The sequence below is a fragment of the Athene noctua genome, chromosome 1 (genome assembly GCF_965140245.1).
Source record: "Athene noctua chromosome 1, bAthNoc1.hap1.1, whole genome shotgun sequence".
In the NCBI taxonomy this organism is placed as follows: Eukaryota; Metazoa; Chordata; class Aves; order Strigiformes; family Strigidae; genus Athene; species Athene noctua.
The window spans coordinates 181,935,843-181,948,282 of record NC_134037.1 but is presented as its reverse complement, the minus strand read 5'-3'; the positions used below and the strand labels follow the sequence as shown (position 1 = coordinate 181,948,282).

Sequence of the window (12,440 nt, the reverse complement as noted above, 5' to 3'; positions counted from 1 at the left end):
AGATTTTATTTTGCCAGGGGATACTGGCAGAAGGTTGATGTGCTTCTTGATATAGGGATACTAATATGCCCAAGACGTATTTTCATTAAGTCTGTGAGTGCTATATTATTTATGGCTTTCTTTTTTGATACCAATTATGTATAGGACATAAGGCATTGTGCCATTTGCATTTTTCTTTCAGGATGGTTTGCATATGTAAACTGTTTCCTTTTAAATCAGCATATGCTATACTTGACCATTATTATTATAAAAATTCAGTCATGAATTAGGCACTCAATTGCTTGAACATTTGGCTTTAAAAACACTTTCATTTTTAATAGTATTAAATGATCCTTTGGACTACGTGATTAGCTCAAATTTACAGCTCGTAAATTTACACATCAGGTTTTTTCCTTCTCTGCAGATGTCTATTCAGCAGTGATTCCTTTACTACCACATTAAGTTCCTTGATATAATCCCCTCAAGTATTCACATAGCATCTGCCTTTTGTATTATTAATATTGGTGGTGTTTGTCTTCCAGGAAGAGTAGTTAATTAGGAAGAATGGATAGGTCACATTTTTCAGAGATCTTAATTATTATTTTTAAGTTTATGTATGATTTTATCATAGTAGTTTTACTACATAATAAATATATAGGAAACATGCTGTAGGGAAAAAAGGAATTATTAACTGGAGATTGAAATTATTAAAATAGGCCAACTATCAAAATACAGGACCTTTGTGAAAACTACTACACACAGGGGTTTTTTTAAAAACACAATAGCTAAAGATAGCAAAGTGAAACCCCCAACATTTAAGAAATGTCAAAATCAAGGTCACCTGTGAAAACTTAAATTTTTCTTCTTATATTTTTTATACCTTATGATATAGTCTTTAATGACTTTAAATTACTATTTTCTATGGGATCCTTACCTTTTTCCATGTGAAGGAAGGACCTGTCCTGCTATGAAAGGTGCAGCTTAATAAATAGAACTGCCCTATAGATTGCAAAAATTGCAGATGTGTAGAAAATGAGAGTAAACCAAAGTATTGGAAAGCTCCTTATGTGTAAGAAATGTCCTTTCTGTACATGGAAGAAGACACAAAGAGGTGGACAGAAGTGCTTGGTTATATGAGCAATAACTGTACAGATGCTACACTCAAGCTAGAGGTGAACTTGGAGTGCACAACCTTAATTCTGTCACTTTCTAATGTTCCAGTGCTTTTCATGTATCGTTCATAATACAGAATGGTATTGCCAACTGCATCTAAATTCCATAGTCTGTTCTTTATCAGTTTATGAAACTCATATGGTGCTTAAAACACTCCCATAGTATCATGTAGCCAGCTATGTTAATTACAGAGCTCCTTCCTTTGATAGCACCAAGAATGATAAAGAGGCTTTGGTTTTCTGGTTTATTTGGCAATACTAAAAATGGATTGTTTCCCTTAGGGGTTCTAGGCTCTTAATTCTGAACAAGAGCACACTCTCAGTTAATCAGGATGTTTGCTCTTAATCTTATTCTTTTCTGCTAATTATACCACTGTGTGAGTGAATAATGCTTAGACCACAGCTCAGTCCACAGCTACAGATAAAAGGCTCAAAAGATGTCAGACATCTGGTAAATGTAATTCTTTCAGAGAAGGATGTGGTAGCAAAGATGTGGCATATTCCTTTGAGTCTGACATAGTGATATACTGTACATATAGGAAACTAGTCTTCTTTTTACCACCTCATATATTCTGCTTGGGGTTTTTTTTACAGTACCCATTCCGGTTTTCTGGATTTTTAATGGGCTTTGAACATCAGAGAGCAGTGTTAGAAAGACAGCGAGTACCATTTTTGTGAGACTTCCCACATGCTGCAGTTTCAGGCACTTTAGAATGCTACATGTTAGAATTACCAACAGTGAGTTACTTTTCCAAATTTTGTGTGTTACTTTTACATTTAGACTAACTAGACTACCTAGGCAAAACCAGGCATAGGCATTTTCCAGGGGAGAAAAAAATTAAACAGCAATAACAAGAAATAAAATATATCACATTGCCCACAACTAGCACACTTAAATACATGGGTGCTTATATTCTGATATATACCTGTTCTTCCAGTATAGCTGCCTCAGCAAGAGCTCAATGTGATGCCACAGATAATTTATAAGAAATACAGTCCTACTAACAAAAAAAAAAAAAAAAAAAAAAAAGAAGTAAAATTTTAAGGATAGCACATGCATTACTACAGACAAATAGAAAATTACTTCCAAGCTATAAACCACACCATATTTTTTCAGACAAAAATGACATTTCCAAATGCACTATAAGTAATTTTATATAGAGCAGTCAGCAAAGCAGAGAGGTGAAACCAAGTACACATAAAGGAAAATCTATCAGTTTTTCAGTAAGCTTCTATAGTACCGCAGAGTCACTTACCAGTCGCTTACCAGTGCTTTTGTACTGTTTCTGAGGGGTGCCCATTAAACAGTTCTCCATAGACCTATTCTACTGAGCTTCTGCTTGTTGAGTTTGGGGTTTTGGCTTCTTTTTTTTTTTTTTTTTTTTATTGTACTTTGAACCTTTTAATATTGCAGCTTAGTCTAAGCAGTGCTTTTCCATATATGCTCTTGAAACTTCCTGTTTCTTTCATGATCTCACTGGCCCTTATTTGACTTACAGACTGACTTGAGGGTCTGTCTACATGGTACTTTTCAGGTGGACCTGAGCTCACTCCAGTTGTGCTCCAAGCAAGCCAGGTGCAAACCAGCTCCAAACAAGAAGTCATGTAGTCAGAATTGGCGCAACTGGCAGGCCAGCACTAACAAACCTGTTTGACCTGTAGAGTGAAATGGTGTCTGCCTGCACTTCAGGACACTGATGTGTGCTGTGTGAAAGGATATGCTTGAATGTAACTAGCTCTTCTGCTAGATCTTTTGGTGGCAGTCTGTTATCTTTCTTTACTTAGCTGTCTAAAAGGGAGATGGCTAGGAGGTGGCTCTCCGACCTCATCTGTTTCATTATGTGCAGTGCTCCCTGTAAGCCTGGTGTTTTTAAAGTGGAAGTCTAGTTTCATGTATAAATTTGGTTCTAAATCCCCTTCATGGCACTCTGTTTATGCATGTTTTTACTAGAACAATGTCTCAGTGCTTCTTTTCAGCTCTACTTTCTCATTTTCTGAGGTTATTCCTAAGAAGCATTTCCATGATTGCAGACATCTTCAGTAGTTTCAGAGTTCTTTTATGTGAATCCTATTATTTTTCAGGAAGTACGTTCAGCCAGACTTTTTTGCAGAAAGTCTCTTCCTTTGCTGCAGTTCTTGATACATTACACAATTGACAAACTGCATCTAACATGGCTCAGAGAGATTCCCCCTTCTCAGAACAGGGGCAATACTCAGATATACATCACAGATAGCAACAAAGACTTTCTTGCAGATGCAAGAACCTGTGTCAGCAAAATGGTGGCTGTTCTCAGGACCAGAATGTCACCAATTTATTTATGCTCAGCTTACCACAGACCACATTCGTAGACACAACTCCTGTGAAAACTGGTGGTAGTTAGTTACATAGGTACCTCTGAAGACCTGGGCATTAGTTATCTCTGACATTTAATTCCTGCTCATGAGATCAACTCATAAGACAACAACAGTTAAGAATGTGTGGCATCATGATATGAAGGGGTTTATATATAGAGATTATATAGTAGCTAGTGCTGCAGATAAACAGATGGGTGGGCACCAGCAGTACAGAAAGAAGGAGAGACTCTACTGTGCCTAAAGTGGGATGTGTGTGAGCTTTTGTTGGTCAGAGTATGTTCTTAGGGAACATGAGACAAGGCCTGCCTTTCTCCAAGCACCACTTGACAGCAGAACAGCTGAAAAGAGCAATCCTGACTCCTCCTGTTACTTAGAAGGGTGTTAACTTTTCATCCTGGCTATGTCCAGCAGTGGTCTGATGTGAAATGTAGGCACATTCCAAGAAGTAAGGTTTCTTGGAAACCTTTCTGTAAGCTGAAGCTTAGTTTCTCATGATATGCAGGTGGTATATTCCAGTAAGTGGAGAACCTGAGTGTAATGCCTGACACTGAAAACAAAAATAGATTTGGATACATAATTTGGCTCTTTTTGTGTGCATGACAGTTCTTCACTTGAAGCATCTGCAGTACACAGCTACACCTGCATGCATATCCCTCAAGTGAATTCAAGTGTAATTCAATAACTCAGTAAATAAATCATTCTTGCAGCTCTTGTCTTCTGTTAAATCACTCCTCTTTTTACAGAAGTGATTCTATTTTAATAGCTCTCTTCATTTTGGCAAGGGTTTTCACGGCCTGAGCCTCTTTCACTAAGTACGAAGCCAAGTTTATGGCATGACGGTAAACTTAACACCTAATCTCTATGTGCCTATTCCTAAATGTGTGTATGTAGACACATATTAATTTGGAGAAAGATATATTAATCCTTGCCTTAAGTAATAATATTATCCAGGTGATTTAAGCAATGGTCTGGGCGAGGGAAAGCCTGCAAGGGCGACAAGAGAGGACACGTGCCTGGCAATTCATCAGAAATCGCGTAAGAATGCATGAGTCTCCTTTCTCAGCTCAATTCAGCACCTCTTGAAGTGCCTCCAGGGCCTCTACATCAGGGTATCTTTTTGCTGGTGTACACACAGAGCAATTTTTGACAGTTTTGAAGGAGAAGAAAGGTTAAGTAGAGTCTTTATGATGCTAGGAGGCTCTGGATTGCAGTGGGTTGTAAGTATGTTGTTAAAATTGAGTATGTGTTTATGACTGTGAATATGTTCGAGTATTTCAATGGAAAGGCCTAGTTCAGTGGAACTCACAGGAGCAAACTCCCCTCTGAACAAATGTGTGTGCATGTGAAAGTAGTGACTTTTTAAATACTTGGCATTTTCAGCTTTGTAATAGCATGTATGAGATACAGTCCTGAGTAGGGAAAAGTAATTTCCATTTCTGTAGCTCCTATCATCTGGCACTGTTGAGGAAGTCTGAGCATTTCTTAGCACTGCTGCCCACATGGTGTGTCTGAAAAGTGAACTTCAGTCTGTCAGGATTTCTACTAACACCTTCTGTAAGTAGTTATCCAAAGGATCCTCCCTCACTCCTCTTCTAAAATGGCACATTTAAGCCTCTCCTGTTTTCATAGGTATGTATGTATATATCATAGGTATCATCTGCATATGTGTTTGCAAAGGGTAGAATCTTCTGCCACTGAAAGCAGATCGTCCCCTTATCTCATGTGTGATTAGTTACTTACACAGGCTTTGCACAAGTTGAGACTATAATTATTTTTTTTTTTAGCGAGTGCACTTCTCTGTTAAGCAGTTAAAATAGTACGAAAGAAGCTTAATCACAGAACTTCACAAATACTTAGAGTATTTTAGAGTATTACTTAGAGTAAGTAAGTGTTTGCAAGCTTCTGTATCTTTGTAGCTCATCAGATAGGAGCTTTTGCCTTGGTCTCTGAGGCTGCTGTTGAAAAATAGTGCTTCTTGAGTAACAATATCCTTTAGGCCAGTATCTTAGAGAACACACCTAACATTCATTGACTGTGCTGCTGTATCAACTCTTCCAGTTTGGCACAAGACACATCAACCAATTTTTACAAAAATTGTTCGCAGGGTTCCACCAGGACTGCTTATCAAAACATCAAGCTGGGATTGCCAGCTGTTGCAGGGAGGCAGAGAAAGAGCTAGGGGCAGTTGCTGCACCCTTCCTTCCCAACAGAGAGCAGAGCTGATCAGGTCTGCAGGAAAACATGTATCCCATCAGGGAGTACAGCTTCAGAAAAATAATTACATGGAGCTTCTGTTACAGCAGCACCAGCTATCACTTATCTGAATATAGAGCTGTGAACCTTTGATCCCTCAATGTTTATGGTTTTTGCAAAGTCTCTGACGCTACCCATTTTTTGAGGCTGCTGATGGTAAAGTGCTGCCAAGCTGTTGAGTCATTGTCTTTGCTGTCTGGTAGAGTTCAGGTACTTCGATCATTAGTTGAAGTTTTGTAGCAAGAAAGCAGATCACCATGCCAAAGAAAGATTATGTTCAATGTTTTATGATCTTGTGAAACTTGTAGCTCCAGTGCCCACAGCTTAGAAGGCACGGTGCTGTGGAAAACAGCATTTTAAAGAAAGTTTTTAAATTCAAAGTTAGTGTCTAACTGAGGTTAGGAATGTGAATTTGGTGGTGGAGTGGAAAACAGATCCACTGAGTTATTCAAATAAAGGATTGCAACTGGTATAAAGGAATTAAGTTCCATTTTCTGTTCCTGTGATAACACAGCACTTGACAAGTTGTTTCCCTTAGTTCCCAAAGTGAAAGAAGCAGCTGCCTTCGGCCCTCTCCTGGCACAGAGGAAAGTTCCAGTGTCAGGACCAGAGCAAGAAGGTAAATATTTTTATTCTACATTATTTATTTTCCTGTGTATTTTGTGTTTGATTACAACCTGTATTACCTGTTCTTCCTCACACTAAAAATTGTTGCAAAATCAGTCAGGGGAACATACACGGTCCAAGATCGGTCAATTTATGTACACAACTTAAGCATCTGCCATGCCTTAGGAAGCTGCTTCATGCACTTTCAAACAGAAAACTTTGCTGCCTGTTGGGAACTGTAACAGACTTCAGTGTAGCTCTGGTCAAACCAGAGCATAAAGGCAGATCAGAGTGCACTCTTCCCCTCTCACCAGGTGGGAAACAGTTTCCCTGTGATGGATAGAATCATGAAGTTGACTGTAAGGGCCTACTTATGAGAGCCACGGAAAAAATCAGAATCCAAAAGAGGGGACTGAGAGATTGTGTTGAGCTGATGCATTTACAAGGCAGCAGCATCCTTCTGAGGTGTCACCAGCCAAGTGGGTAGGGGCTGAAATGCTGGGATTGGCTGTAGCTGAGATTATTTTTAGGATGAGGTGGGTTTCACCCCAAAATAATCCACAAATGCTTCCAAATATTAAACAAAACCAAACAGAAAGATGTGCTGTTTAAAGGTAAAGATACTGGGGTTTTTTCCAGTTCAGAATGCTGTAGTCTCAGAAACAATGGATTTATACAGTAGAGCTCTCTAAATACCATGTACTGCACTCCTCTGTCTCATGATAAAATACATTAAAAGAACAAAAAGGATGCTTCTTTCTGAGGAAATTCAGATGGCTGACATATTATTCTTAATCTGATTTGTCATGCTTGGATTGCACAGTGTTTCTTTCTTTGTGTATGTAATGCTTTTAATCTGCACAGTTACAAAGGCTGTCGTGTGCTCTGGGTGACACCCTTTTCCAGCGTACTTTAAAGGTCAACTGATTTGGGCTGTTCCCAGCTCCATGTAGTGTGAGTATTACGTGCTGACATAAAGGATTACTCTCACAGGAGGCCAGCTTCTCTCTCTCAATGGATAGAACTGGACTGACTACAACTACACCACAACTACACTACAACTACATCAGTGTAACAAATGGAGAGAGGAAAGCTCTAAAGTTGGCAGATCCCAAACCATTTATGATGCTAGAGTTCAAAACTAACACCTCCAACTATACCTGGCAATAGACAGGCACTCAGTATACAGAAGTCACAGCATAGAAATTCATGTGCAGATGGCAGATGATAGGTAGTAAAAAGACACAACAGATTTTCCTGTGAGTTAAAGTAAGAATTACTACATAAATGCTAATGATTTGCTTTTTCACAATTTAATCTAGGTCAACACTATCTGAACTCAGATTGTAGTATACATTAGTATATACATCAGTATAAACCGATGTATATACTATTGTATACATTAGTAACTGGGTGAATAAAGAGCGAATTCTTTTTATTGGTACTTACGATACATTGCTCCTCATACCTCTAAATCTCCATTGCACATTTCTTTTTCAGTTGATTGCAGCTTCAGTCGAGGGGTCTGTGACTGGAAACAAGATGCTGATGATGACTTTGACTGGAATCCTGCTGATCGAGATAGAGGTATTTAAATATCTGTCCTTTAGCTATGCTTCGATTTGATGGCTCACCCCCTCCAAAAAAAGGGGGATGGAGGGGAAAACAGAATCAAGAATTAGCTTTCCTATCAGTGGGTTATCAAAGAAAAAAGGAGGCAGAGAATGCTGGGAGTGGAAATTGTTTCTTTGAATTATCCAGTGGCAACTGGTAATCAGCAAAATATTTCAGCACAAACAAATCAAAAGATGAGAAAAATTATTAGAATGTAACTGTTCAGAACTGCAAGGCACAAGGCAATGGAAGCCTTATTAGTTACGCATTGTGTCTCTCCAAGACTGGTAGGGCATTTAACTATACATCTGCTATTTAGATGGATGTGGCAATGTAGTCACTTACATGGCTTAGACAGCACTGTCGTTAACTGCTCAGAAATCTCAAACTCTGCAAGACAAACTAGAGATGGCATTCCTCAGAACGAGCCAAGGACAGGTGGCTATTCAAGAACAACCGATACCTGACCTGGTACCAACTGTTAAAACCTGAGAAATAGCTCTACGAGTGCGACTGCTGTGTGGGTATATATGAAAGTGTGACTGAAGAAACTTGTTTGAAAGGATGTCTCTTGCCCTGTGACACAGGAAATGTTGCAGAAGTTGCTGCAGTAGGGACTGGCGGATCCAGTCCCTACACACACATTCTCTCCCTCTTCCCTCACAGTCCTTCCATCCCAGTCTTTCTTCACTGATCCTTCCTCTCCTGCTCCATACATTTCCTTTTTCCCAGTCCCTTCTCTGTGCTGTGACTTCCAGGAAGACCTTACCTTACCCTGACCTTACCCTGTCTCCCCAAACATACATCTGCTGATTATGAAATTATTTATGGGCCCAGATGTTTTATCCCTTTATCTCTTTATGTGCCTCTGTCATTTCTTTGGTCCACCAGGATTTGGGGAATAAACTATCAGTTCCTTTGTGAGTTTGTCATCACTGCAGAGGACAGTGGAGAGAGTATTGAGCTAGCTCAAGTATTGGAAATGGTCCAACAACAGAGGCACAGCAGCACGTTTCAGGCTGTTGCATTTGAAAAACGAGATGGTTTTGCCTTTGAGAGATAGTGCAAGGAAGAATCATTGTAACTGCCAGTGCAATATGAACTCACTTCCTCTGTAAACTGATCTGACTTCCAACAGTGAAGCTTATTCCTTGAAAAGTACACTCCCTGCTGCTTTTCTCCAGTCTGATTTTAAATTATTCAACACAGTTTCCATTTATTTTCTTAGCAAATATGTATCCACTTTGTTAATAAAGAACACAAGTCTATTAAAGATGCATTTTCCTTTTTTTTTTTTTTTTTTCCTGTTAACAAGGCGACGGGTACTACATGGCAGTTCCAGCTTTTGTGGGGCACAAGAAGGATATGGGGCGTCTAAAACTTCTCCTCACTGACCTCAAACCAAAGAGCAGCTACTGTTTGATTTTCAGTTACCGGCTTGCTGGAGATCGAGTGGGGAAACTTCGAGTGTTCCTGACAAACAAAAAAACTGCTCCTGTCTGGGAACAGAACAAAGGAAAAGATGAAAAGTGGAGAACTGGAAAAATAGATATATTTCAGGGAGCTGAAACAACCAACAGTGTAAGTATAACACAATTTATAAGCCAACTACTGTAGGCAACACAAGTTTCATTTTCCAATCCTCAAGTGTTCTATCAACTGTTTTATAGGCATTGCTTACTGGCAATTGAAAGGCTTATCTGAAATGGGAAACAGGAGCACACATTTTAGGAGGCAGAAAAGTTATTATCTGGTTGTAATTTCAGAACTGAGTTACCCCAGTTGGTTAGGACACTGATGCCAGTGACCCTGTAATTTTGTAAAAAACTGCATCAGATCATAAATTAACACAAGCAATCAAAATCTTTCCTTAATATCTCATGCAACAGAAGCATACATACATGCCTGGAAAAATGAAAAATTTCTGTTTCATAGAAGAGGATGCTCTCAAATCACACTAAACCAAACTATTAGAGCAAAAGGAGACATCATGTATAATCAAGGGTAGGCATTCACCTTAGGAGCAGGACATACTAGCCAAGAGAGAACACTGTGCGCTGATTTATGCCTGAAAACTGCCTCAGTCAGGACTTCAGCAAGTTTCTCATTGAAATTCTAGAGTCTGCTTTTCATTCATATGACTGAACATTTTCAGTGCTGTGTAAAGACTTCTGCTATATAGTTGAATACTGTGAGTATAAATGAAATGTAAGCCCTTTTCAAAGTTCTTTGCACTGCTGGAATGATGTAAAAAAGCCCTTACATAAACGAGAATCAGGCTATAAAATAAAAACCCAGGCATATCTATTCATAAAAATGAACCTACTCTCTCTATACAGTACACATATTATATATACACATACTATATACAGAGAGAGTGTAAATACAGATATAGTATATCTCAAAACCTAAGGACCCAGATAGATTGAAAACGAACATTTGTAATGTCTTCAAGAAATAAAATACACTAGCATCACATACTGGGATAAAACTACATTATTATAATAGGATTTCACTCAATTTGCATGTTCTTTGTACAACAAAAATAAATTACCTTATTAAACGAATCCATTTGATATTGTAAATCTGTGCAGAGGATTATAACTCTAGTTCAAATAATACATGGAAAGTCTAAAAGCTGTGAGGATTTAAGTCATTAAGTCCTGTATTGCGATAAAAAATTCCTCAGATATGGCATTATAATTAATTAACATTAAGAGCTGCTAAATGCTTGGATAAACTACATTTTTACTGTTAATGCATCTCATTTCTTATGACAGGTCACTTTTGAATCAGAACGTGGGAAGGGCAAAACTGGAGAAATTGGAGTGGACAATGTTATACTAATTTCTGGTCTGTGCCCAGAAGATGCCTGATAATGGATATTTGAATATACTGGATTTAATCCTATTTTTAATATTTGACTTATTAGTAGTGTATTTTTGTATCTTTTTCTTTACAAAACACCTGAAAACTGTGCCTTGAACTTAATGCAGCAATGCAAACAGAAAAACTAACCTGTGCAAGTTGCAGAGTACACTATATGAGTTATTCTAATTCTAATACATCCTTTGAGTGTAGCACTACTGTATTTTATAATTCAAGGTCAGGGTTTCTAAAGTATTATTTGTCTAGCTTTTTTACAAATTCTGTAGGCTTTTATTCTGTAAAGTTATTTTCAAGGCTATTCTTAAGTCTTCTATTTCTTTTCTTCTACTCCGCAAGAACATAAAGCAGTATTTAAGAGGATGTTACTACTTCTGATAACATAATTTTAACTTCTTACTTAGTGCATAGATAGTCAATCTATGCAACAAGTAAGAAGAAAGAGAGGAGCTTTATTTCCTTCTTGATGGTGCTAAGCAAGCTGTAAGTGGAGTCATGTCTTTGAGGAATATTTTCATTACTAATAAAGGATATAAAATACCTTGTTTGTCATCAGTGTCTTGGAGTCACACAAATCTCTGTTTAGAAATGATCCCTTTATAGTTTTATAAGCATTTAATGTTCATCATTAACAGATAATGTTACTGACACTGAAAAAAGAACAAAAAGAATGACCTGTTATTAGCACTTAAGAAACTTCACATTATGTACTGACCTTCAGGAGCAAATTGGTTCCTTCTGGATTGCAGGCCTACTTTACCCCACAGAGGTGTGAAAGAATGGTTTTCATTTTCTAGTGAACAGTATAACCTTGTGGCCACTCCATAAGTCTCCTTCTAACACAACTGAAAAAAAGTATCTCTTACAAGTTCCTTCATGTCCCTTCAAACTTCAGCAAAAGCGATGGAGACTATCCACAATCCCCAGGAGGAGGAATGTGAGCAGAACCTTCTCCCACAAACTAGGAGCTGCCACCCTGCCACCCCCCGCCATGCTCGCCCATGCACACACACGTACACACACATATACACATTTGAGGAGGGTCCAGAATTCAGGTTCCACCTTCTCTGACAAGAAGTCAAGTGACAGTGCTGTGGAGAACATGACCATCTTCTGTCTTGTGATCTCTTCTGAAAGTACCTAATAGTTGTATCCCAAGAGGACAGAGACGCCCATGGAGAAGCTCTGATTCAGGCAACGTTCAGTTAAACAGATGATCATACATCTTCCTCCTGGTTACCTCTGTGTATCCCCTTCTAGGTTCACTACTCACTGTTTATTATTAGTGATGCTGTTTAATTTATTTCTTGTATGAAGAAGGGGACATCCAAAACAATGGAACAGAATTTTACAGATTAACACTAAAGAACCTCAAAGAATTCAGCCTATAAGAGTCTAAGCCTTGTGACAAAAAACAACTACAAAAGTTCAAGCACCTATGAAGCAAGTGAGGGATGCTTGAGACATTTCTTGTTGAAACAGTATTTTTGCACTTTGCATGCAGCTGAGGAAAGGGTGAGACTGGAAATATCTTGAAAATTTACAGTAGCTGTGTAATCAGGAAATGCTTGTTCT

The 12,440-nt window shown here is 38.4% G+C and overlaps 1 protein-coding gene across 1 annotated transcript in view; it reads left to right on the top strand.

The window, feature by feature from the left end:
- EGFL6 (EGF like domain multiple 6) overlaps positions 1–11,011 on the top strand; it is a 45,539-nt gene extending 34,528 nt beyond the window's left edge. The window contains exons 9-12 of the mRNA XM_074929901.1: positions 6,298–6,378; positions 7,866–7,952; positions 9,295–9,560; positions 10,760–11,011. Coding sequence (XP_074786002.1) covers positions 6,298–6,378; positions 7,866–7,952; positions 9,295–9,560; positions 10,760–10,855 — 530 coding nt within the window. The 3' untranslated portion in view covers positions 10,856–11,011. The remainder of the gene's footprint in view (positions 1–6,297; positions 6,379–7,865; positions 7,953–9,294; positions 9,561–10,759) is intronic.
- The last annotated feature ends 1,429 nt before the right edge of the window (positions 11,012–12,440 follow it).